The 27747-nt window shown below is 45.8% G+C and overlaps 1 protein-coding gene across 1 annotated transcript in view; it reads right to left on the bottom strand.

The window, feature by feature from the left end:
* Nucleotides 1–27747, bottom strand: part of GTF3C1 (general transcription factor IIIC subunit 1) — a 199910-nt gene that overhangs the window by 64684 nt on the left and 107479 nt on the right. The window contains 2 exon segments of the mRNA XM_040441684.1: nucleotides 178–290; nucleotides 25918–25999. Coding sequence (XP_040297618.1) covers nucleotides 178–290; nucleotides 25918–25999 — 195 coding nt within the window.

Below are 27747 nucleotides of genomic sequence, written 5' to 3'. Positions count from 1 at the left end.
ATTCCAAACTCTAATGATAATGATGAGGCTGTTTTCTACAAAAGGGTAATGTGTGGCAGTGTATTACAGTGATAAGGGATCAGAGCTGAAAACAGAAGCATGACACAAATTACATGTGATTACACCGTGGCGGAGAGTGGACTCCGTAAACTACACAATCTGCACACAACGCGTTACCTGTTAAAGAGCTCATCGACGGTGTCTGGAATTTCGTGCGCTGGGGCATCCAGTGCTGAGCTGAACTTCAGCTTCAGACGGTCCACAAATTCTTTAAACTCAGCAGCACAAACCTTTGTGAATGAAAGACAACCGGAATTAACCATTACTGAATTAGTGCTTGCGTTGTGTGCCCACTGTTTGCAGACTCCGGTTTGTACTTAGAGGTAAACCCATCTCATAAATCAATGGCCTATCACTAGGATATGCCATCACTTTATAAAAGGTAAGGGGATATGACCTCAGAGACCCCCACTGATCAAGGACTAATTCAGCACTGCAACTTCTTAACAGCAGCATTGTGAATGCAGCCAGGTGCCGTTCGCTGCACAGCGCATGACCAGGAGCGCTGCTGTGAGGGAAAGAACAGTCAAGGAACCATAGTGCTGAATCAACTCTGTTGGCCCCTTTCTTCATTACTAGGGCACAGGGCACCAATGATTTAAATTAGGGATGCTCAACCTGCAGCCCTGCATCTGCTGCAAAACTACAACTCCCAGCATGCCCTAATAGCTGTATGATGTGCAGGCATGCTGGTAGTTGTAGTATTGCAACAGCTGGAGGGCCGCAGTTTAGCCATCCCTGCCTTAAATAGAAGCAAATATTAACCACCTAAGGCCTCTTTCACAGGAGCATTACAAATTCTCTCAGGGTCTGTTCAGGAAAAACTGATGGTTTTGCACACAAGTTTAATTTTTTTCTGTGCGGGGTTCAGGTTTTTAATGCGTTTTTCACTACCGTGAAAAAACAACTGAAGAACATCAATCTACATCTCCCAGCAACCATCAGTGAAAAACACATTGCATCCAGATGCAATCCGTTTTTCACTGAAGCCCCATTCACTTCTATAGAACCAGAGAGTTGCGTGAAAAACGCAGAATATAGAACAATTTTTCCTGAACGTAGAAACGATGAGTGAAAAACTCATGTGCACAGACCCATTGAAATGAATGGGACAGGATTCAGTCTGGATGCTATGTGTTTGCTTCATATGTCGCACTCATGTGAAAGAGGCCTAACTGTTTTGCCCTGGCTGGGTTGTGGGAAAAATACTTAAAGGGAACCTGTCACCAGTTTTATGGTGTCCTAACTAAGGGCAACATAAATAAGTGACTGATTCTCTTAGAAAAATGCTGGGTCACTTTCTTTAACCTCTTCAGGACACATGACGTACCGGTACGTCATGTATGGTTCCGATCACCGCCGCCCAGTGATCGGAACCCGGTGCCTGCTCAAATCATTGAGCAGGCACCTAGGCTAAATGCGCCGGGGGGTCTTGTGACCCCCCCATGTCGGCGATCACAGAAAACCGCAGGTCAATTCAGACCTGCGGTTTTCTGCGTTTCCGGGTTATTCAGGTCTCTGAAGACCCGATAACCCGGAACAGGATGGTGATGGTGGTGTGATTTTACCCCACCAATCACCATCCTGAGATCCTGAGAGGTGATGGTGACATCACCTCTCAGGATCGCCTCTGATTGGTTGGTGGGCGGGCCGGCGGCAGATTCAAATGTTGCCAGCGCTCCTCTCCTCCTACTTTTATGTCCCGGACCTGGAGGAGAGAGGAGCACTGCCTGCACGTCGTCGATCTGTGCCAGCATCACCCCATCTGTGCCCCCCAGGACCCGATCTGTGCCCTAGCACCTCCCCATCTGAACAGCAGGTACTTAGGGAAAGTATAGGAAAAGGTTGGGCTAGGCAGGGAAAATAAAGGGAAAGTTAGTTTGAAAAACTTTGATTGCATCACCCTAGCACAGCACAGGAACCTAGAAACCCCAGGGGTGCTGCCGCTTGTCCCCCCCCCCCCCTCTCCAACTTTTTTGGGGTGCAGGATTTTTATTTATTTTTTGTGTACGCTGACTGTGGCCGGCACTCTTAGCGTCCGGCCACTGTTAGCGAATCGCACACCCCACCGCTGATCAACTTCGGACTGTTGATTAGCGGTTTTGATATTTTTTTTTCCCACATTTTTTTTCCCTTTTTTTTTGTTATTTTATATATTTTTTTTCTGTTAGTTTTAGGGTGAGTTCACGAACACCCGTGCCCCCACACACAAGCACACCAAATAAAGATTTACACGCATGCACATACACACGCAGACACACACTCCCCTATGGCCCGCCGGATGTTCTCGGCTGAGGAGGCATACGCCAAGCTTGCCTCCGACTCCGAGAGTCCCAGTGAGGATGAGGAAGACCCCACTTTCCTGTTGTCATCCGCGTCCTCCTCATCATCTAGCGATGATGATGAGCCCCCAAGGCAGCGGAGACGCCGCCAGGTGGAGCAAGGGGACCGCCATGTTAGGGACCCTGTGGCCCACCCTAGTACGAGCAGCTCTGGGGCTAGTACTAGTTTTCCGGCCCACCAGTTAAATCCACCGGAGCACCCTGCCGGTGAACTAGTCTGGTGTAGCCCAGAGCGATACGAACCCGTGATTCCTGATTTTGTAGGCCAATCAGGAATCCAGATTTCCACAGTGGGTACACTGAATATGACTTTTTTTGTCATTTTTTCAGTGACCCACTGGTAAATCTGATGGTGGAGCAGACGAACCTGTACGCCCAACAGTTCGTTGCTCAACACCCGGGCTCCTTTTTGGCCAGGCCCGGTGGCTGGACCCCGGTCAGTGCAGCCGAGATGAGGACATTTTGGGGCCTCGTGCTGCATATGGGCCTGGTCAAGAAACCCAGTGTCAGGCTGTACTGGAGTGGGGACGTCCTCTACCAGACCCCACTTTACAGTACGGCCATGACACGTACCCGGTTTGAGGCCATCCGGAAATGTCTGCATTATTCCGATAATGCAGCATGTCCCCCCCGAGGTGATCCTGCCCATGACAGTCTGTATAAGATACGGCCGGTCATCGATCACTTCGGGGCCAAATTCATGAAGGCCTACGTACCTGGAAGGGAGGTCGCGGTTGATGAGTCTCTCATTGCGTTCAAGGGGAGACTCCTTTTCCGCCAGTATGTGCCCTCCAAGCGGGCGAGGTATGGCGTGAAGCTATACAAAATTTGTGAGAGTACCTCAGGGTACACTTACAAGTTTCGTGTATACGAGGGGCGAGATTCCCAGATTCGACCACCAGAATGTCCCCCCACTCTGGGTGTTACCGGGAAACTTGTGTGGTACCTTATCTACCCACTGCTCGATAAGGGTTACCACCTTTACGTGGATAACTTTTATACTAGTATCCCCTTGCCGCCAGATCCACGTCCGCTTGTGGGACCGTGCGGAAAAATCAACGCGGCCTCCCTGCCCTCCCCCTCCAGGTACCTATCCCCAGGGGTGAGACCCGTGCCCTTACCACTGGAAACCTGTTGCTGGTCAGGTATAAGGACAAGAGGGATGTCCTTGTACTGTCCAAAATTCATGGTAACGGCATCACCCCTGTCCCTGTGCGAGGTACCGCGGCAACGGTCCTCAAGCCCGATTGTATCGTCGACTACAATCGGTATATGGGAGGAGTTGATCTCTTTGATCAAGTCCTCAAGCCATATAATGCGATGCGCAAAACCCGGTCATGGTACAAAAAAGTTGCGGTCTACTTGGTACAGGTTGCCATGTACAACTCTTTTGTGCTGTCCCGGAGCGCTGGCAACACAGGGACATTCCTTCAGTTCTATGAGGCAGTCCTCAAGGCCCTGATCTTTTTGGACCGGGAAAGAGCAGGCCGGAGTACCTCGGGAACTGTAGGCGCCCGGATCGTCCCTGGCCAATACTTTCCAGGTGTGGTCCCCCATACTGGAAAGAAGGGACGATCCCAAAAAAGGTGCAGTGTGTGTCACAGGAGGGGGATACGGAAGGACACCACTACTCAATGTGACACGTGCCCCGATCTGGGCCTCTGCATTATTGGTTACTTCAGGGAGTACCACACTTCCATGGAGTACTAAATTTATATCCCAGTTTTTTTATCCGATGTCAGTGCTAAATTGGTTCTCAGACTTGAGACACCCCAAAAAATTGTAAAAATTTAAATAATTTATTAAAAGTATACAAATTAGGTATCTCAGCGTCGGTAAGAATCTCCTCTATAAAAATACCCCATGGCCCAACCCCCCAGATTAACACGGTCCAAAATAAACCACCAAAAAAACAGTACAAACAAATATATTTTTTGTCACCTTACATAACAAAATGTTTAATAGCAAGCGATCAAAAAGTCATATAGCCCCCAAAATAGTGTAAATAATTTTTGTAAATAATTGTAAAAAAAAAGTAGACTTATTAGGTATCGCCGCGTCCGTAAGAATCTTCTCTATAAAAATACCCCATGACCTAACTCCCCAGATTAACACAGTCAAAAAAAAAAAAAAAACGGTGCCAAAACCGCTATTTTTGGCACTTTTCCATTTCAATCTGTTTTTTCCAGTACCAAAATAAGGGTTAACAACCAAACAAAAGTTAATATTTATTACCCTGATACTGCAGTTTACAGAAACGCCACATTTGTGGTTGTAAACTGCTGTATCAGTAAAAGGGAGGCCACAAAAGGAAAGAACCAACATGGTTTCTGGAAGGCCGATTTTGATGGCCTTTTTTATTGACACCATGTCCCTTTTGAAGCCCCCCTGATGCCCCCCTAGAGTAAAAACTCCCTAAAAGTGACCCCATCTAAGAAACTACACCCCTCAAGGTATTCAAAACAGATTATACAAACGTTATTAACCCTTTAGGTGTTCAACAGTTAATGGCAAATGGAGATGAAATTTCAGAATTTAAATTTTTGGTAACCTTGCCTCACAAAAATGTAATATAGAGCAACCAAAAATCATATGTACCCTAAAAATAGTCCCAAAAAAAATGCAAAATGGGGTCACTTTTAGGGAGTTTCTACTCCAGGGGTGCATCAGGGGGGTTGAAACAGGACACGGTGTAAATAAACCGGTCCATAAAAATCAGCCCTCCAAAAACCACACGGCGCACCTTTCCCTCTACGCCCTACTGTGTGGCCGTACAGTAGTTTACGCCACATATGGGGACATATGGGGTGTTTCTGTAAACGGCAGAGTCAGGGCAATAAAGATACACAGTCTTGTTTGGCTGTTAACCTTTGCTTTGTTAGTGGAAAAAAATGGGTTAAAATGGAAAATTTGGCAAAAAAATGAAATTCTCAAATTTCATCCCCATTTGCCAATAACTCTTGTGCAACACCTAAAGGGTTAACAAAGTTTGTAAAATCAGTTTAGAATACCTTGGGGGTGTAGTTTCTAGAATGGAGTCATTTTTGGGTGGTTTCTATTATGTAAGCCTCGCAAAGTGACTTCAGACCTGTAGTGGTCCCTAAAAACTGGGTTTATGAAAATTTATGAAAAATTTCAAGATTTGCTTCTAAACTTCTAAGCCTTGTAACATCCCCAAAAAATAAAATATCATTCCCAAAATGATCCAAACATGAAGTAGACATATGGGGAATTTAAAGTCATCACAATTTTTGGGGGTATTACTATGTATTACAGAAGTAGAGAAACTGAAACTTTGAAATTAGCTAATTTTTCACAATTTTTGATAAATTTTGCATTTTTTTATGCAAAAAAATTAACTTTTTTGACCCAATTTTAGCAGTGTCATGAAGTACAATATGTGACGAAAAAACAATCTCAGAACGACCTGGGTAAGTAAAAGCGTTTTAAAGTTATCAGCACTTAAAGTGACACTGGTCAGATTTACAAATGGCCTGGTCCTTAAGGTGAAATAAGGCTGTGTCCCTAAGGGGTTAATTGACCCAGCCAATCTGCCAACATCTTGTATTGAAAAGCTCCAGCTCATAATGATGAGTCCTGAATATTCATGAGCTCCTGACTCTCCCCGCCTACCTGCTGCTTATTGACAGTTATTTTCCATATGAATCAGCAGCAGATGGGCAGGAGAGTGTTAATTAAATAAACGCTGGACTCAATGACATCACGCTGGACTCAAATCAGCTCATTAGCATGCGGCATCTTTGTGTGCATATTATCAGGTAACCATCTGTCACACCAGTAAGTGAATACATCTAAGGTACTTTTTAGTAGTTAATGATTGTATATAATTAGTTAGATTATAATCAAATATCCACATGACAGGTTCCCTTTAAAGTATTAACTGTCATTTTTTTTTTGGGAGTATTGGATTGTGGTGATTAATATCACCTTGGTGGCCCTATTTCAACTTTTCACTGTGTATTCAATTACCCCTTAATTCCACATTTTTGTTCCCTGTACTGCCTACTTTTACCTGTGCTTAAAATAGGGTTGCTAGGCATGGTCGTCTATCTGTTGAAGGACGGAGCATGCAGCGTGCAGGCTCACATTACTGACAGCCAGGGACTGTAAGTAAATGATTAAAGCCAGGTCCTCCCCAGCAGCTGATAACAGTGCCTGGGCTGTGTGCACTTCTCCCTGTCCCTGCACTTGGCAGACACTCCCTCACTCAGCAGAGCTGGAGAAGGCAGAGTTGAATCAGCACACAACAGGGAAGGGAGATCTGCCATCTGCTCAGTGTATAAATGAAAGTAACATGTGGTAAGAGGACCCCTTTGTGCTGTAGGAGATTAACCCTTTAGGGGGAGGGCTCTGGTTACTGACACTTTTGGGGGGCTATTGTTACTGGCTAGTGAGGGCAGGCGGGATTAGCCTCACTGTGAGGGCAGTGGCGGTCATCTTAACTGAATAGTGAAATTGCAGTTTTATGCAGACTGGTTGCTAAGGGCTGAATCTTATTAAATATGGAGCAAGTCAGTCTAATAGTAACTGATTCTGGAATATCATGTTATTAGTAACTACATATATGAAAATTGAAATTAGGGTCTAAATGTGACAGTTATCCTTTAACTGTTCTGCCGGAGCTGGGCTCAGGCAGAAGTGGAAGGGTTGGGGGCTGCTTAAACTGCTGATATCTCCTGATTGGTAGAAGGTAGCTACCCTGGTCTTGTTTGAAAGCTGACATTCCAAGCTTTCATACAAGACCAAAATGACATTAGATAAGTAGGAGATATCACTGTTCGAAATAGAGTCGGGAATAATTGTGGCAAAACCTGCTTTTACTTTCACTTTCAGCTGTATTCATTGAATTCCTATTTCTAACAGTGATATCTTCCCACGTACTGAAGATATTGTTGTCATTCTAGTATTGTTTGACAGTTTGGAATACCAGCTTTCAAACATTATAAAACCCAGTAACGCAGTATCTCTAGCTGTTACCAAACCAGAGATATGAGCAACAAAAGCAGGCACCTCCCTTACTTTTCAGTCTGGAGGAGGACATATTAAACCAACCACAGTACCTTAAAGTATCCCCCAGTGTGTTGCTAATCATGATTTTCTTTCCTCATTCTGTCTCCTTATATTTGTTAAAATCGCAGTTTAATGTCTGTTGGCGCCTTCTCCAAGTCAGGCTTGAAGTCAAGGGGGCAGCGGCCTCCCTGCTTCAAGGCACAAAAAAGCCCGCCCCTTACCCCTCCTCTCTACATTGTGATGGACATCTTGCCATGATGTCGGGACCGCGCTCTCCTCGTGCATGCGCCGTCCATTACAGCGCGATCCCGGCTCCAGCTTCCTCACTCACCGCCTTGATTTTGCAGACTGCGCATGCGCCGTTCAGTTCCATCGCGCTCGCGACCGGCTGTCGCTTCTTGTCTTTAGCGCGACATGATCACTGGCTTGTGTTGTCCAGCGCCTGACGAGAAGCGACGGCGGGGCACGAGGGAACTGAATGGCGCATGCGCAGTTTGAAAAATAAAGGCGGCGAGTGAGGGAGTCGGGATCGCGCAGTAACAGGCAGCGCACAGTGCATGCGCGAGAAGGGCGCGGTCCCGGCATCACGGCAAGATGTCCATCACAATGTAGGGAGGAGGGGTAAGGGGCGGGCTTATCGTGCCTCGAAGCAAGGAGGCCGTTGCCCCCTTGACTTCAAGCCTGAATTTGAGAAGGCGCCAACAGACATTAAAACTGCGATTTTAACAAATATGAGGAGACAGAATGAGGAAAGAAAATCATGATTAGCAACACACTGGGGGATACTTTAAGTTACTGTGGTTGGTTTAATATGTGTTTTCCAGGTGACAGGTTCCCTTTAAGAAAATTTCCAAAACCCACTTTTTAAAAACCCTTTCAGGTCTGAAGTCACTTTGTGAGGCTTACATAGTAGAAACCCCCCATAAATGACCCCATTGTAGAAACTACACCCCTCAAGTTACTCAAAACTGATTTTACTAAATTTGTTAACCCTTTAGGTGTTCCACAAGAATTAAAGGAAAACAGAGATGAAATTTCAAAATTTCACCTTTTTAGCAGATTTTCCATTTTAATCAATGTTTTTCTTTAACACATCAAGGGTTAACAACCAAACAAAACTCAATATTTATTACCCTGATTCTGCGGTTTACAGAAACACCCCACATGTGGTCATAAACAGATGTAAGGGCACACGGCAGGGTGCAGAAGAAAAGGAACGCCATATGGTTTTTAGAAGGTAGATTTTGCAGGACTGTTTTTTTAGATGCCATGTCCCATTTGAAGCCGCCCTGATGCACCCTTACAGTAGAAATTCTCAAAAAGTGACTATTTTGGAAACTAGGGTATAAGGTGCCAGTTTTAATTTAGTAATTTTGTCACCGTTTTTATTTAATTTTTACAGTGTTCACCTGAGGAGTTAGGTCATGTGATATTTTTATAGAGCAGATCGTTACGGACGTGGCAATACCTAATATGTATACTTTTTAGGATTTATTTAAATTTTACACAAGAATAGCATTTTTAAAACCAAAAAATGATGTTTTAGTGTCTCCATAGTCAGAGCCATAGCTTTTAAATTTTTTGACCGATTGTCTTCGGTAGGGTCTCATTTTTTGCAGGATGAGGTGACAGTTTTATTGGTACCATTTTGTAGGACATACGCCTTTTTGATCGCTTGGTGTTGCACTCTATGTGATGTAAGGTGACAAAAATGGCTTTGACAGTTTAATTTTTTACGGTGTTTATTGGACGTGGTGGATCATGTGATATATTACCGTTCGTTACGAACACTGATACCTAATGTGTGTTTTTCCTTTTTTTATTATATATTTTTTTATTATGAAATCTGGGGAAACAAGCGTTTTTTTTCTTACTTGAAACTTTTTTTTTTATTAGAAACTTTTTTTTTTTTTACTTTATTTCTGTCCCTCTTTGGGACTTCAACTTTTGGGTCTGATCCACTCTGTAATGCATTACAATACATCTGTCACTGACCTCTGCGCTGATGGTATGGCCACTTACTTCAGAGACAAGATTGGCAGTATCCGGCAAGAAATAATCTCCCAGCCCCCAAATAATTTCAATCCTCCTCCCTCCCATTCCTCCACATGCTCTCTCTCCTCTTTTGACCCTATAACAGAGGAAGAAGTCTCTAGGCTTCTCTCTTCTTCTCGACCCACGACCTGTAGCAGTGATCCGATTCCATCACACCTCCTCCAGTCCCTCTGCCCGGCTGTCATCACTCAACTACCGTATTTTTCGCCCTATAAGACGCGCTTTTTCCCCCCCAAAAGTGGGGGAAAAGTGCCCCTGCGTCTTATTGGGCGAATGCTGGCAACTTACATCACAGTCTGCGATGCTGCAGCATCGCAGACTGCGATGTATTAGTGAGGAGGGAGGAGGGTCTGTAGTAGGCGGGGAGAGCAGCGGGCAGTGCAGGCACTGTACTCTGGCCCGCCGCTCAGTATGTACTGTATTATACGCAGTGTTAATCATAATATCTAAACTGCGCTCCCCCTGCTCCCCATCTGTACCGTACTTACCGGTACATGTCACATTCCGTCTCCTGTAGTAAACGCTAGCAGGCAGGGCGGGCTGCAGGCGGCCGTAACTCACTGAGGTCACGTGCCTGCTCCGCCTACTTTATGAATGAAGCAGCCTGCCTGCTAGCTCTTACTACAGGAGACGGAGTGTGACATGTACCGGTAAGTACGGTACAGATGGGGAGCAGGGAGGGCGCAGTTTAGATATTATGATTAACACTAGGTATAATACAATACATACTGAGCGGTGGGGTCAGAGTACTGCACTGCCCCGCCGCTCTCCCCGCCTACTACAGCCCCTCCTTAGGGATCTATGGATGGGATAATGATGGGGGGGGGGGGGGTCTGTGGATGGCATTATGATGGGGGGATCTGTGGATAGCATTATGATGGTGGGGGGGGGGGGCTGTGGATAGCATTATGATGGGGGGGGGATCTGTGGATAGCATTATGATGGGGGGGGGGTCTGTGGATAGCATTATGATGGGGGGGGGATCTGTGGATGGCATTATGATGGGGGGGTGGGTCTGTGGAGGGCATTATGATGGGGGGGAACTGTGGATGGCATTATGATGGTGGGGGGGGGATCTGTGGATGGCATTATGATGGGGGGGGGATCTGTGGATGGCATTATGATGGGGGGGTGGGTCTGTGGAGGGCATTATGATGGGGGGGGGGTCTGTGGATGGCATTATGATGGGGGGGGATCTGTGGATGGGACTGTATGGGGGGGGGGGGGATCTGTGGATGACACATATAGCAGTGCCATCCACAGATCCCCCCACCATCATAATGCCATCCACAGATCCCCCCCCACCATCATAATGCCATCCACAGATGCCCCCACCATCATAATGCCATCCACAGATCCCCCCACCATCATAATGCCATCCACAGATCCCCCCCCACCATCATAATGCCATCCACAGATCCCCCCCCACCATCATAATGCCATCCACAGCTCCCCCCCATAACAGTGCCATCCACAGATCCCCCACCCCATAACAGTGCATCATCCACAGATCCCCCATAATAGTGTCATGCACAGACCGCCATTAGTTCAAACCCACCAAAAGCACACCTTTTGGTTAAAAATATATTTTTTTCTTATTTTCCTCCTCAAAAACCTAGGTGCGTCTTATGGGCCAGTGCGTCTTATAGGGCGAAAAATACGGTAACTACAATTTTTAACCTCTCTCTTCTGGTATCTTTCCCTCCTCTTTCAAACACTCCATTATAACCCCACTACTAAAGAAACCATCTCTTGACCCTCCTTGAACGTCTTGTCTACTCTTGCTTAATAAGAGAGCATGGGTTGGTCAGGTCTGAGCATGGGTTGGTCAGGTCTGAGCATGGGTTGGTCAGGTCTGAGCATGGGTTGGTCAGGTCTGAGCATGGGTTGGTCAGGTCTGAGCATGGGTTGGTCAGGTCTGAGCATGGGTTGGTCAGGTCTGAGCATGGGTTGGTCAGGTCTGAGCATGGGTTGGTCAGGTCTGAGCATGGGTTGGTCAGGTCTGAGCATGGGTTGGTCAGGTCTGAGCATGGGTTGGTCAGGTCTGAGCATGGGTTGGTCAGGTCTGAGCATGGGTTGGTCAGGTCTGAGCATGGGTTGGTCAGGTCTGAGCATGGGTTGGTCAGGTCTGAGCATGGGTTGGTCAGGTCTGAGCATGGGTTGGTCAGGTCTGAGCATGGGTTGGTCAGGTCTGAGCATGGGTTGGTCAGGTCTGAGCATGGGTTGGTCAGGTCTGAGGATTGGGGATCTGATTTAGGAGTCTGATCTGAGGTCTGATGAAAAATATATTTTTTCTTTTTTCTCTGCTAATGAAAAATAAGAAAAAATATTTTTATCAGACCTCAGATCAGATGAAAAATATTTTTTTTTTCTAATTTTTTTTGTTAAAACCTAGGTGCATCTTGTGGGGAGAAAAATACATCATGCCCTCTCTATATCTAAAATTGAACCTCACAAAAACTGAACTTGTCTTTCCCCCATCTACTAACCCACCTAAACTTGATATTTCAATTTCGGTCTGTAGCACTATCATAACTCCTATGCAACAGGCCCGCTGTCTTGGGGGCACATTTGACTCAGAGCTTTCCTTTGTTCCCCATATTCAATCAATTACACGCTCTTGTCGTCTGCACCTCAAGAATATCGCCACAATCCACCCTTTTCTTACGGTGGAAACTGCAAAAAAACTTGTTGCCGTCTTGATTTATTCTCGTCTTGACTACTGCAACGCATTACTAATTGGTCTCCCTCTCACTAAACTTTCCCCCCCTTCAGTCTGTTCTAAATGCTGCAGCCAGGCTCATCTATCCATCCAACCGCTACACTGATGCTACTAGTCTGTGCCAGTCACTTCACTGGTTGCCCATCCACACAGAATACAGTTCAAACGTCTCACCCTCACCCACAAAGCTCTCCACAGTGCTGCACCTCCATATATATCCTCCCTCATCTCCATCTACCACCCTACTCGTGGTCTCCGTTCTGCTAGCGACCTAAAATTAATATCCTCCATAATTCGTACCTCTCACTCCCGTCTTTAAAACTCTTCTCGAGCTGCACCTACTCTCTTGAATACTCTGCCCAGGAATATTAGGTCAATTCACAACTTCTCCGAATCCACCTTTTCAGGCAGGCTTATCAAGCTACCTAAAATTCCTTTTGCCAGACTAAACCTCTCCCCCACCAACTCCTCTGACCTAAACTCAATCCTTTAGTAGTCCCAAACCCGAAGAAGATCGGCCGGCACCACTCCTGTCAGTTCAATAATGGCTCAAATCCTACTCATCACAAACAACTACCTTATGTGTCACCCCCAATTCCACATAGATTGTAAGCTCTTGCAAGCAGGGCCCCGACTCCTAGTGTTTTAAGTTGCATATTAGCCAGTTACTTTTGTTTTGTTTTGTACCCTGTGAATTTGTAAAGCGCTGCGGAATATGATAGCCCTATATAAATACATTTTCTTCTTATTATTATTATTTACATCGAAATGCGGTAAGTCATTGACTTCCATTACGTAATAGTACGTCACATGTCAGGAAGGGGTTAAAGTGGTTTCTTTTATCTTTCAACAAAAAAATAAAAAAAGGTATTTACTACACACTATATATACCCCAAAGAGGTTCCTAAAAAGCCTACAATTAATCCATTATAAAAGCAAAAAAAAAAAAAAGAGATTTTTGTAAAACTTACCAGTAAAATCTTTCTTGCTCTTCATTGGGGGTATAGCTATGTCCTCTAGGAGGCGTTGACACTAGATAAATCTGTTAGCTCCTGGCAGCTATACCCCCTCCAGCCTGGAGAGAGAGCTTCAGTTTGTGCACAAGCCATCCAAAGAAAAAACATGGAACACCAACCATGCCAAAAGACCCAACGGAGTTCAATCCAGCAACTGCCACAACTGTGGTCGAACAACAATACTGGGTGGGTGCTGTGTCCCCCAATGAAGAGCGAGAAAGAGATTTTACTGGTAAGTTATACAAAATTCTCCTTTTCTCACCCATATTCATTGGGGGACACAGGAACCGTGGGACGTCCAAAAGCAGTCCATAGGGAGGGGAAAAAAAACACAGGCCCATGGAAGCAAGTGTCCCTGCAGGCAAGACCATACGGCCCAAGGCAGCGTCAGCCGATGCATAAGTATGCACCTGGTAAAATTATGTGAAAGTGTGTAAGGAGGACCAAGTAGCCGCCTTACACAACTGTGCAGCCGAAGCGCGATTCCTCCGAGCCCAAGATGCGCCCACCACTCTGGTGGAGTGAGCTGTGACACCTAAGGGCGGAAGCCTGCCCCGGGCGTGGTAAGCCTCCACAATTGCAGCTCGAATCCAACGTGCGATTGCCACCTTGGAGGCCGCCAATCCCTTGCGAGGACCCTCCGGAATGACAAAAAGGGAGTCCGTACGGCGGAAGGGACTGGAGGCTGCTAAATAGATCTTCAGAGCTCTGACAACGTCCAAATGGTGTAACTCCTTTTCCTTAGGGTGTGAAGGAGATGGACACAGTGAGGGAAAGACAATTTCCTTGTTAATATGGAAGTCAGTGACCACCTTCGGAAGAAAAGAAGGGACGGGCCCGAGAACCACTTTGTCCCTATGAATAACCAGGAAGGGTTCTCTGCAAGAGAGCGCCGCCAACTCGGACACCCGTCTGATGAAAGTGATAGTGACAAGAAAAACTACCTTACAGGACAGGAGTCAGCGAAAAATCTCCCGCAAGGGCTCAAAAGGGGAAGCCTGGAGCGCTGAGAGGACTAAATTCAGATCCCAAGGCGGTAAAGGAGGACGGTAAGGAGGAACCATATGTGCCACTCCCTGAAGAAAAGTCCTTACAGGCCCCAGGGGGGGCCAGAGGGCGGTGGAAAAAGATAGAAAAGCGCCGACACCTGACCTTCAAAGAACTAAAGGGCCAGACCAAGGTCCAACCCTGATTGAAGAAAGGACAGGATCGTGGGGAGAGAAAAACGAAGTGGTGGAATATTTTGGCTTTCACAGAAACCCAGGACGGACCTCCAGGTCCTGTAATAGATCCTGGATGACGCAGGCTTCCTGGCCTGAATCATAGTGCAGATAACATCCGCCGAAAACCCTCTGCATGTTAGAATGTCAGTTTCAATAGCCACGCTGTCAAACAAAGAGACCTTAAAATGCTGATGGAAGACCGGTCCCTGCGAAAGAAGGTCGTCTCTGAGAGTCAATGACCAAGGGACGTCTCCTAGAAGGAGAACGATGTCGGCGTACCACGCGCGACAAGGATCATCAGAATGCCCTCCATCCCGATTTTCCGTAGAATCCTGGGTAAGAGAGAGGGAAGGGGTGGAAACATGTAAAAGGAGGGAGAACCCCTGCCAAGGGGAGATCAGGGCGTCCACGCCGCAAGCTTCCGGATCCCTTGCTCGGGAGAGGAAGGTGGGAAGTTTCCGATTGAGCCTTAAGGCCATCAAGTCCACGTCGGGGCGACCCCAACTTAGACAGATTGCCTCGAATACCTCCGGGTGGAGGAACCACTCGCCCGGATCTATTGTCGTCCTACTGAGGAAGTCCGCAGTCCAGTTCTCCACTGCATGTTCCCCCCTGGTGGTTGATGTAAGCCACCGCCGTGGCATTGTCTGACTGGACTCTGATGGGGCAACCCTTCAGGAGGTGGGTCCAGTGCCGGAGGGACAGAAGAAGCGCCCTGAGCTCCAGGACATTGATCGGGAGCTTGGACTCCGACTGAGATCATGTGCCTTGGACTGTCCTGGGAGGGAACACTACTCCCCAACCCAGCATACTGGCGTCGATGGTAACAACCGTCCAGGATATCGGAAGGAAGGACCTTACCAGAACTGGAACCAACAGCCACCAACAAAGGGACGACCTCACCTGGGCAGAAAGACGGATGGGATAGTCCAGGCTCTCGGACGATATGTCCCAGGAGGACAGGATCGCTCTCTGGAACGTGCGAGAGTGGAACTGGGCAAAGGGAATCGCCTCGAAACAGGCGACCATCTTCCCTAACGTCCTCATGAAGAGGCGAATGGACGGAAGCTTGCAATCGAGAAGAACCCTCAACGAACGGTGCAAGGCCAGTCGCTTGTCCGGAGGAAGGCGAACCTGTGCAGCTTCCGTGTACAGAAACATACCCAGAAAGACCAGTTGTCTGGAGGGAGTGAGAGATGACTTCTGCAGATTGACCAGCCACCCAAAACGTGCAAGGGCTTCCAGCGTGATCTGCTCGACGCCTTAGCGAAAGAGGGAGCCTTGATGAGGATGTAATCCAGATAAGGCATAAGGAAGATGCCTCTGGAACGGAGTAGAGCGAGAAGAGGACACAGAATTTTTGTGAAGACCCGAGGAGCATTTGCCAGTCTAAATGGGAGGGGGACAAACTGGTAATGATAGTCTCCTATCTCAAACCTCAGGAAGCGCTGGTGACTCCGCGTGATGGGGACGTGGAGGTATGTGTCCTGGATATCTACGGCCGAAAGGAATTCCCCCTGCTCCAGAGAAGCAATTACGGAACGAAGGGATTCCATCCGAAACCGCTGGAGACTGAGAAACTTACTCAGCAGTTTGAGGTCCAGGATTGGGCGACCACAAAAAGGTTTGAATAGAACCCCTTGAACCTCTCTGCTGGGGGAACAGGAGAGATGACTCCCTGGTCCAGGAGGGACTGAATGGCCTGGGAGAAGGTGGCTGCTCGTTCGGGGTCCCGTGGAAGACGGGATTGAAAAAACCTGTCTGGGGGAAGAGACAGGAACTCTATTATGTATCCAGAGGATACAATCTCGAGTTCCCAAGCGCCGGAGACATGGGCCCGCCAGACGTCCTGGAAGAGGAGGAGGCTCCTCACCCTGTTGGGCGGGGGCGCACCTTCAGGCTGAGGACTGCTTAGCCGCAGAAGGTCGAGCAGCTTGAGGTCTGGGACGCCAGGAGGGCTGTGCCCGAAAGGAAGGCTTTTTGCGGGAACTAGCAAATCGACGAAAGGGCCTACCACGTGAGGAACCTGACCTAACGTGAGAGGCCCGCTTAGCTCTAGGCTGTGGGAGATGGGTGCTCTTGCCTCCCGTGCTTTAGAAATCATTTCGTCCAGCCGAGAACCAAAGAGATGGGCGCCGGCAAAGGGAAGTCTGACTAAAGAACGCTTGGAAGTCGCGTCCACTGCCCACACCTTCAGCCAAAGCTCGAGGTGTAAGGCGACTGGAAGCGCTGAAGAGCACGCGATGAGGGTGCCAGCGTCAAAAGACACCTCGCAGAGGAACTTCCCCGCCTGGGTGATCAGCTGCGCCAAGGATCGGAGATCCTGAGCAGGGACCTCGGATCCCCTTTGCCACCCACACAGAGGCGAACATGGCCTAAGGGCTGACCCTGTAGCTGCAAAGAGGGACTTAGTCAAGGATTCCATCCAACGATCTTCAGCGGACTGGAGGGAGGATCCATCGGCTATAGGAATAGCCATATTTTTAGTGAGCCGTGACACTGGTGGGTCGACCTTAGGAGGGGATGCCCACATGGACACACAATCCACTTGGAAAGGATATAGGACATTCAGCTTTTTTGGGGTGGAAAAACGCATGTCTGGATGATCCCAAGCCTTGGAAACCACCACCGAAAAATCATTATGGCAAGGAAACCCCTTTGAGGCTTGGACGGAAGAAGGATACCCCCTGTTGGTCAGTGAGGAGGGATCATCCTGCACCTGAAAGGAGTCGCGGATGGCAGCAATGAGGCTATCCACAGTGGAGGCCAACTTGGAAGGTTGCTACGTATCAATGTCCGAATCAGAATTCTCAACCTCTCCTTCGGACAGCACATCCCCAGGAGAAGAAAAACCTGAGTGAGACCGTACACGGGGTGGAGAGGGAGATGCGTCAGAGGAAGAAACGTGGTCTACTCTGGGACACTTTTGTGAATGCCGTGCGCTGACGGAACCACCAGAGGGAAGTGACCTAGGGGGGTCGCAGCCTGCGCTGGTGGCGGACTTTCAACCAAGCGACCCACTATAGATAGGGTGGATTGGGAGATCGTAGCAAAGTTTTCCACCGCCTGAGTGCTCTGGCCCAATCGGGTAAATCAGATGGCAGAGGGGGAAGCAGCAGTACGGGCTGAAAGGGGGGCCCCTGCCTGGGCTTCTGACAAGCAGTGCAGACAGAAACCGGTTTCCCGCAAGGGAATTTTGCTTGACAAATAAAGCAGGCATAATGGACAGCTATTGGCAGCCGAGGAAGAGCACCAGAGGGATCAGACATGATGGTACCGAGGAAGACACGCCTGAGGCTGGAGAGGATACAGAGACCTGGGGAGAGGAGACAACAGATCCTACCAGAGCCAGGAGCAGACGCCGTCCAGAGAGGATGTCCCAGAGAAGAGCTGCCCGAGCGCTGTGGCGGGAAGAGAATGCCCCGCATCTCCCGCTCAGTACCGCGGCAGTGCGCGCGCCTCCCAGTAACCCTCGCAATGCTGGAAAATAGTAACCACTGCAGCGCCTGGAACAGACGGCTGCCCGTTCTGAAGCGGAGGGATGATAGAAGCCGATGTGCTCCTCTGTTCCCGAAGCGCCGAAGAGCACGTGAGTAATAATAATAATCACCCCCGCTGGTTAAGTCATGCAGGAGACCGGAGATTGCCTCTTCTAGAGAGGGAGGGGGGGGGGAGAAAGGGAGAGGAGAGAGGATCTGTGCAGCCGAAGTAGGGGGTGGGGAGCAGGCATCACTTATCTGTCCAGCTGCCATCTTCACCCTTCCTCTTCTCCAGCAGTGTCACACCTTCAGCTACTGGCACCGTAGTGGCAGGACGCTGGAAGAGGGACTTGGATGGGTGACCCTTCTGCTGGCGGGATGCAGGGGAGCGAGGATGCCCTGGTCCCCTTGTGGGGGAGGAGGCAGCGTGGCAGACCAACGCTGGCGTGCTCCCCTGGGAGAACAGGGAGGCTGGGCGACCACCGTTTCCCACCTGAAAAAAGAAAAAATAGAAATAAAAAAAATAAAATAAAAAATCTTCATGAGCCATCTTGGCTCCTATTGACACTAGAAAAAACTGAAGCTCTCTCTCCAGGCTGGAGGGGGAATAGCTGCCAGGGGAGGAGTTAACAGCTTTATCTAGTGTCAACGCCTCCTAGAGGACATAGCTATACCCACGGTTTCTGTGTCCCCTAATGAATATGGGCGAGAAATACAAATTTTGATGGAAAAAAAATCAAAAGGTTATGACTGCTGGGACACAAAGGGGGAAAATATTATTGGTCCTTAAAAGGGGTTATCCAACCCCTATAATGAGCACCCTAATGCCCGGGTCCCTCATATAGAACATAGAAACATAGAATGTGTCGGCAGATAAGAACCATTTGGCCCATCTAGTCTGCCCAATATACTGAATACTATGAATAGCCCCTGGCCATATCTTAAATGAAGGATGGCCTTATGCCTATCCCATGCATGCTTAAACTCCTTCACTGTATTTGCAGCTACCACTTCTGCAGGAAGGCTATTCCATGCATCCACTACTCTCTCAGTAAAGTAATACTTCCTGAGAATTACTTTTAAACCTTTGCCCCTCTAATTTAAAACTATGTCCTCTTGTAGCAGTTTTTCTTCTTTTAAATATTCTCTCTCCTTTTACCTGGTTGATTCCCTTTATGTATTTAAAAGTTTCGATCATATCCCCTATGTCTCGTCTTTCTTCCAAGCTATACATGTTAAGGTCCTTTAATCTTTCCTGGTACGTTTTATCCTGTAATCCATGTACCAGTTTAGTAGCTCTTCTCTGAACTCTCTCCAAAGTATCAATATCCTTCTGGAGATATGGTCTCCAGTACTGAGCACAATACTCCAAATGAGGTCTCACTAGTGCTCTGTAGAGCGGCATGAGCACCCCCCTCTTTCTACTGGTAATGCCTCTCCCTATACACCCAAGCATTCTGCTAGCATTTCCTGCTGCTCTATGACATTGTCTGCCTACCTTTAAGTCTTCTAAAATAATGACCCCTAAATCCCTTTCCTCAGATACTGAGGTTAGGACTGTATCACTGATTTTATATTCTGCTCTTGGGTTTTTACGCCCCAGGTGCATTATCTTGCACTTATCAACATTAAATTTTAGTTGCCAGATTTTTGACCATTCCTCTAGTTTTCCTAAATCCTTTTCCATTTGGTGTATCTCTCCAGGAACATCAACCCTGTTACAAATCTTTGTGTCATCAGCAAAAAGACACACCTTACCATCGAGGCCTTCTGCAATTTCGCTGATAAAGATATTAAACAATATGGGTCCCAGAACAGATTCCCAGAGGTAACCCACTGGTAACAAGACCAAGGTCTGAATATATACTCCATTGACTACAACCCTCTGTTGTCTGTCCCTCAGTCACTGCCTAATCCATTCAACAATAAGGGAGTCCAAGCACAAAGACTGCAATTTATTGATAAGCCTTCTATGTGGGACAGTATCAAAAGCCTTACTAAAGTCTAGATAAGCGATGTCTACTGCACCTCCGCTATAATAAATAAAATATTATATATATATATATATATATATATATATATATACACACACACACACACACACATACACACACACATATATATATATATATATATATATATATACATATATACACACACACACACACACACACACACACACACACACATACACACAGGGTGGGCCATTTATATGGATACACCTTAATAAAATGGGAATGGTTGGTGATATTAACTTCCTGTTTGTGGCACATTAGTATATGTGAGGGGGGAAACTTTTCAAGATGGGTGGTGACCATGGCGGCCATTTTGAAGTCGGCCATTTTGAATCCAACTTTTGTTTTTTCAAATGGAAGAGGGTCATGTGACGAATCAAACTTATTGGGAATTTCACACGAAAAACAATGGTGTGCTTGGTTTTAACGTAACTTTATTCTTTCATGAGTTATTTACAAGTTTCTCTTTGTTTACAGCCATTGACATGTCGCCGAGGTTAACACGTGAGGAGCGGATAGAAATTGTGTTGATGTCTGGTGAACGCAGTAACCGGGTCATTGCAGCAGATTTAAATGCAAGACCCTACGAGACCACCCATCTCCCATGCTACAGTTAGCAAACTGCTTGCTAAGTTTCGTGAAACTGGTTCAGTGTTGGATTTGCCAAAATGAAATCTGTCTCTAATAAAGAAACATCAGTAGCTGTCCTAGCTTCATTCAGCAAGAGCCCACAGCGTAGCACTCGCCGCATGTCACTGGAGAGTGGCATTAGTCGAACATCCCTTCGGCGGATATTAGCTACTCACAAATGGCACCCTTACAAACTCCAGCTACTGCAGCATCTCAACGAGGATGACCCAGATCGGTACACTGAATTTGCAGAATGGGCAAAACAAAAATTGGAACAGGACCCTCAGTTTACGCAGAAGATTTTGTTCAGTGATGAGGCAAACTTTTATGTGAATGGTGAAGTTAACAAACAAAACCACCGCTATTGGTCTAACACTAACCCACATTGGATAGATCCCTCCAAGACTGTTGGAACAAAAAAATTTATGGTATGGTGTGGTATATGGGGTACAAAGATAGTAGGGCCATTCTTCATCAATGGAAACCTCAAGGCCACTGGATATGCGAAATTGCTACATGATGATGTGTTTCCCTCTTTATGCACTGAAGCTGGCACGTTCCCTGAGTTTTTCCAGCAAGATGGTGCACCACCACATTATGGGTGTCCGGTCCGAGCATTCCTAGATGAACAGTTTCCTGGAAAGTGGATTGGTCGTCGTGGGCCAGTTGAATGGCCCCCAAGGTCTCCCGATCTGACCCCCTTAGACTTTTATCTTTGGGGTCATCTGAAGGCAATTGTCTATGCTGTGAAGATACGAGATGTGCAGCACCTGAAACTATGGATACTGGAAGCCTGTGCTAGCATTTCTCCTGCGGTGTTGCTATCAGTGTGTGAAGAGTGGGAGAAAAGGGTTGCATTGACAATCCAACACAATGGGCAGCACATTGAACACATTTTATAAGTGGTCAGAAACTTGTAAATAACTCATGAAAGAATAAAGTTACGTTAAAACCAAGCACACTATTGTTTTTCTTGTGAAATTCCCAATAAGTTTGATGTGTCACGTGACCCTCTTCCTATTGAAAAAACAAAAGTTGGATTCAAAATGGCTGACTTCAAAATGGCCACCATGGTCACCACCCATCTTGAAAAGTTTCCCCCCTCACATATACTGTGCCACAAACTATTACCATTTTATTAAGGTGTATCCATTATCCATATAAATGGCCCAGTGTGTGTATATGTATGTATGTATGTATGTATGTATGTATGTATGTATGTATGTATGTATGTATGTATATATATATATATATATATATATATATATATATTATATACACACACACACATACACAGTACAGACCAAAAGTTTGGACACACCTTCTCATTCAAAGAGTTTTCTTTATTTTCATGACTATGAAAATTGTAGATTCACACTGAAGGCATCAAAATTATGAATTAACACATGTGGAATTATATACATAACAAACAAGTGTGAAACAACTGAAAATATGTCATATTCTAGGTTCTTCAAAGTAGCCACCTTTTGCTTTGATTACTGCTTTGCACACTCTTGGCATTCTCTTGATGAGCTTCAAGAGGTAGTCCCCTGAAATGGTTTTCACTTCACAGGTGTGCCCTGTCAGGTTTAATAAGTGGGATTTCTTGCCTTATAAATGGGGTTTGGACCATCAGTTGCATTGAGGAGAAGTCAGGTGGATACACAGCTGATAGTCCTACTGAATAGACTGTTAGAATTTGTATTATGGCAAGAAAAAAGCAGCTAAGGGCTCTTTCACACTTGCGTTGTCCGGATCCGTCGTGCACTCCATTTGCCGGAGGTGCCCGCCGTATCCGTAACAACGCAAGTGAACTGAAAGCATTTGAAGACGGATCCATCTTCAAAATGCGTTCAGTGTTACTATGGCACCCAGGACGCTATTAAAGTCCTGGCTGCCATAGTAGTAGTGGAGAGCGGGGGAGTAGTATACTTACAGTCCGTGTGGCTCCCAGGGCGCTCCAGAATGACGTCAGAGCGCCCCATGCGCATGGATGACGTGATCCATGTGATCTCATCACCCATGCGCGTGGGGCGCCCTGACGTCACTCTGAAGCGCCCTGGGAGCCGCACGGACGATAAGTATACTGCTCCCCCACTCCCCACTACACTTTACCATGGCAAACAGGACTTTAGTGTCCTGGGAGCCATGGTAACCATTCAGAAAAAGCTAAACGTTGGATCCGGTAATGCGCCGAAACGACGTTTAGCTTATGGCCGGATCCGGATTAATGCCTTTCAATGGGCATTAATTCCGGATCCGGCCTTGCGGCAAGTGTTCAGGATTTTTGACCGGAGCAAAAAGCGCAGCATGCTGCGGTATTTTCTCCGGCCAAAAAACGTTTCGTTCCGGAACTGAAGACATCCTGATGCATCCTGAACGGATTTCTCTCCATTCAGAATGCATGGGGATAATCCTGATCAGGATTCTTCCGGCATAGAGCCCCGACGACGGAACTCTATGCCGGAAAAGAACAACGCAAGTGTGAAAGAGCCCTAAGTAAAGAAAAACGAGTGGCCATCATTACTTTAAGATATGAAGGTCAGTCAGTCAGCCGAAAAATTGGGAAAACTGAAAGTAAGGGCTATTTGACCATGAAGGAGAGTGATGGGGTGCTGCGCCAGATGACCTGGCCTCCACAGTCACCGGACCTGAACCCAATCGAGATGGTTTGGGGTGAGCTGGACCACAAAGCATCTCTGGGAACTCCTTCAAGACTGTTGGAAGACCATTTCAGGTGACTACCTCTTGAAGCTCATTAAGAGAATGCCAAGAGTGTGCAAAGCAGTAATCAAAGCAAAAGGTGACTACTTTGAAGAACCTAGAATATGACATATTTTCAGTTGTTTCACACTTGTTTGTTATGTATATAATTCCACATGTGTTAATTCATAGTTTTGATGCCTTCATAGTCATGAAAATAAAGAAAACTCTTTGAATGAGAAGATGTGTCCAAACTTTTGGTCTGTAGTGTGTGTGTGTGTGTGTGTGTGTGTGTGTGTGTGTGTAATATAATAATAATATAATATATCTCTATATATATATATATATATATATATATATATATATATATATATATATATATAATATATATATACATATATCTCTATATAATATATATACATATATCTCTATATAATATATATACATATATCTCTATATAATATATATACATATATCTCTATATAATATATATATACACATATATATATATATATATATATTTTATATAGAGAGATTTGTCTCAGGAGGTGCTGTTCCGTTTTTTGATAGATATATATAGTATAGAGGACTAGGCATCCTCTGTGGAACTTAGCACTCCTCGCCCATCCCCCACCCCTTGGTGCTTTTAATCAGAGAAACAATGGAGCTGGACATTCCGTGTTAGAGTAGGTCCCACCTGATGAGAAGCGACCTTGCCGTCTGGTAGATGGGCCCGACATATTTTTGATCAATAATATGCGCTAAGAGCTTCTCCACTGCTTTGCAGTAACTATATGGCGTCATGTATTTGACCCTGTTCACACATTCATCTGTTCACTTAGTCTTAGCGCATATAGTGGTGTGCTGCTACTGTTTTTTGTTTGCTATATATATATATATATATATATATCTCTATCTATCTATCTCTCTATCTATCTATCTATATAGTCATTTATGAAACCGGTGCAAAGTAGAACTGGCCCAGCCACCCACAGCCACCAACCAGACTCCACCCCCCATATAGGTTATAATTACCCTGCAGCCCGGCACCCTCGTTGCTTCTAATCCCCGTACAGCCACCACTGCATCTCCCTGTCACACGGATCAAAACATCTGGTGACTGGCGGGTGGGGCAGCCAATAGCAGACCGTGATGGGGATGAGCTTCCTTACCATTGCGGGTGATGCTAGGGAGGCTTGCCCCTGTCGCAGCCTACTATTGTCAGCTCCTCCTACGTTGCCGTATATTTTTCTGTGCGACGAGTAGATGCAGCAGCGGCCGTGCGAAGATCAGAAGTGACTCGGGTTGGGGACTGGGGGTCAATAGAGGGGTTATGGTGACAGATTCCTTATAAAATAACATCACTTAGGGGGTAAAAATGCAATTGTGTCCCCCGAGTTGTGCTCCAATAAGATTTACTGCAGACACATAAAAAAATCTACAATTAAAAAAGTGACATATTTGGGAGGGATTTTCCAATTTTAATGTGACTGTTAGGAGCTTAAAGGGGTATTCCTATCTTCTATAGCAATGGCACATTGATAGGATATGCGATCATTTTATAAGGAATCTGTCACTATGATTTTGGAGTATTACTTGTGGTAATACAAGAGAATTACTGTAGAAATGCCTCCAGATCAGTATTTTCTTTATTTTCAATCTGCACCAGTTCCCCCGCTGTCGGTACTGAAATCTGCGCTGACATATTCAATTCAGACTCCTGAGCTCACACATAAAACGTAGAGGACTCATGAGTGCAAACGCAGCAGTCCTGAACACTATATTTCACTGCATCTTTCAGTGCTGACATGGAGGAATGGAGGTCTTATCTTCAGTACTACTCACGTCACACCTGGAGTGACAGACTCCCTCTGGTTCAATATAGAGAATTCACTATTCTTCCCTGCACAGAGGTGCTCAGCCCATCCCCTGTGCAGGATACAGCAGTCTGTCCCATTTATTTGGAGTTGTGCGGTAGTTTGGCTGGGTGCCACTGGAGCTTAATTCAGCCCACCCATTCATTGTCAGGATTGGTGGGGGTCTCAAAAGGCGAGACCCCCCAATGATATTACATCACTTTGGGAATAACCTTTAAATATATTCCCTTAACGAGGACCTTTCATGGGTCCAAACATTATAAGCTAAGCATCAGTATATGTAGGGCATAGTGCAGGAAGAAAAACAAAACAAAAAAACTCACCTTCTCCCTGGCTGTGACTATTTCCGCTGCGATTGGACAGCGCTACAGCTAGGGAGAAGGAGACGCTCACGGAGATTAGCATACTAGGCGGGAGAATACAACGGGGAACGGAGCGGCGTCCAGACAAAATAGTAAGTGCAGTTAGATCCCTGCACTACGCCCTACGTATCCCGATACTTAGTTTATAATGTTTGACCCATGAAAGGTCCTCTTTAAAAATTGATATGTGCTCTGTTCATCAGCAAAAAAAACTTTCATTCCCTCACTAATGGCCAGATGCTTAGGTCGTATAAAGATTTAGCCTCCTAATGGAGGAGATGGGTACCAGCATTTTGTAAAGTTAACTGTGTGTGTTATGACGTTCCCATACATGAAAGATTCTCATGGTCATCCCTTATCATGACAAAGAAGAATTTAATGAAGGCATACCAGAAATTATACCTTAGCATCATCGTAATTTCCTTTCCTGTTCAAAAATTCTTCACAAAGTCCTTTATCCTGGTAGACTTCTGCCAAGCACACTCTAGAACAAATCATAGGATAATAGACCTGGTTCTGCCATAGTCTATATTATGCATATAGATGATGGCGGCGATTTACAAACAGATATACGCCACTTTTCAGGGTATAATATAGAAAAATAAATAGATAAGATGTCGCACTAAGAACACCTAAACGACACCAGGTGCTCCTGTAAATTGAGACCACTCACTCAATATAAAGGAACATATAATATATAGGTAAACAGGGCACTCAAGGATAACCGTGACCATGTATTGGAAGCAATAATGAGCTTTATTACTAAAATAAATATAATTGATAAATAAAACAATGATTCACAATTATAAATGCAATGCAATGAATTACAGATAAAAAATAAAATCGACAGATAAAAAATATTCGATTGATCAAACCAGCAAATATTCGATAGTCCAATCTCATATATCTTCGGTCCAACGATTATGGACATCCGAAGAAAATTATCGATAAGTCTATTTGTTTTTATCGAGACCACAGTCATATACTTTACAATTGTTCAATTGGTACAAAGATGGGGTGTAGCACCAGACGCGTTTCGGGGTCCAACCCCTTCCTCAGTGGCACTGAGGAAGGGGTTGGACCCCGAAACGCGTCTGGTGCTACACCCCATCTTTGTACCAAGAGACTTACCTTTCCAACAAATCGACCATAACCGAACAGAGAGCCGTCTTTAACCTCCTGATTGAATATTGCTACAAACATCAAAGGGCATATCCTGGGAGTGAGTACATCTGAAGGCACTTGTGATTATTTTGGACGAATATTTGGTCGACATAAAGGTAATGGACTCTATTCGCTTGCAAGCTATTTAGTAGCGAGTTGCCGCGACAAATTGAAGACGGCTCTCTGTTAGGTTATGGTCGATTTGTTGGAAAGGTAAGTCTCTTGGTACAAAGATGGGGTGTAGCACCAGACGCGTTTCTGGGTCCAACCCCTTCCTCAGTGGCACTGAGGAAGGGGTTGGACCCCGAAACGCGTCTGGTGCTACACCCCATCTTTGTACCAATTGAACAATTGTAAAGTATATGACTGTGGTCTCGATAAAAACAAATAGACTTATCGATAATAAGTTTCTTCGGATGTCCATAATCGTTGGACCGAAGATATATGAGATTGGACTATCGAATATTTGCTGGTTTGATCAATGGAATATTTTTTATCTGTCGATTATTTTTTATCTGTAATTCATTGCATTGCATTTATAATTGTGAATCATTGTTTTATTTATCAATTATATTTATTTTAGTAATAAAGCTCATTATTGCTTCCAATACATGGTCACGGTTATCCTTGAGTGCCCTGTTTACCTATATATTACTTTTCAGGGTATGCCTGTTGCAGATTGCACCACAAAGGTTATTTGCGCTGCAATCTGTGACTTTTAATCAAGTTTTTTAAAATAATTTTTCTAATATACTTTATTGATTTTGAATTCTTACAAAAGATATTTATCCCCCCCAAGCCCCGATTTCCTGCGCTTTTGTCGCGGGGTCCAGAGTACGGACTCTGCTCTCTATTAATGGGGCCACAGAGAATGGAGTATGGGCAGGAGTACACATTGCTGCTCCTGCCTGTGCCCCCAAGGTTTACTTAATGCTGGCATAGAACATGGGTACTCTGTAACAATGTGCTATGCCAGGATTAGCTGAGCGTAGCGGGCTCCTGCTTCCGCTTCACAAAGCTAAAAGTCCTGCATGTAAGCTTTTACTTAGCAAAGCGGGCACAGGCAGG

This window comes from Bufo bufo, chromosome 7 (genome assembly GCF_905171765.1).
Source record: "Bufo bufo chromosome 7, aBufBuf1.1, whole genome shotgun sequence".
Lineage (NCBI taxonomy): Eukaryota > Metazoa > Chordata > Amphibia > Anura > Bufonidae > Bufo > Bufo bufo.
The sequence above is the reverse complement of the archived record's forward strand: the minus strand, read 5'-3'. Positions and strand labels throughout refer to the sequence as shown.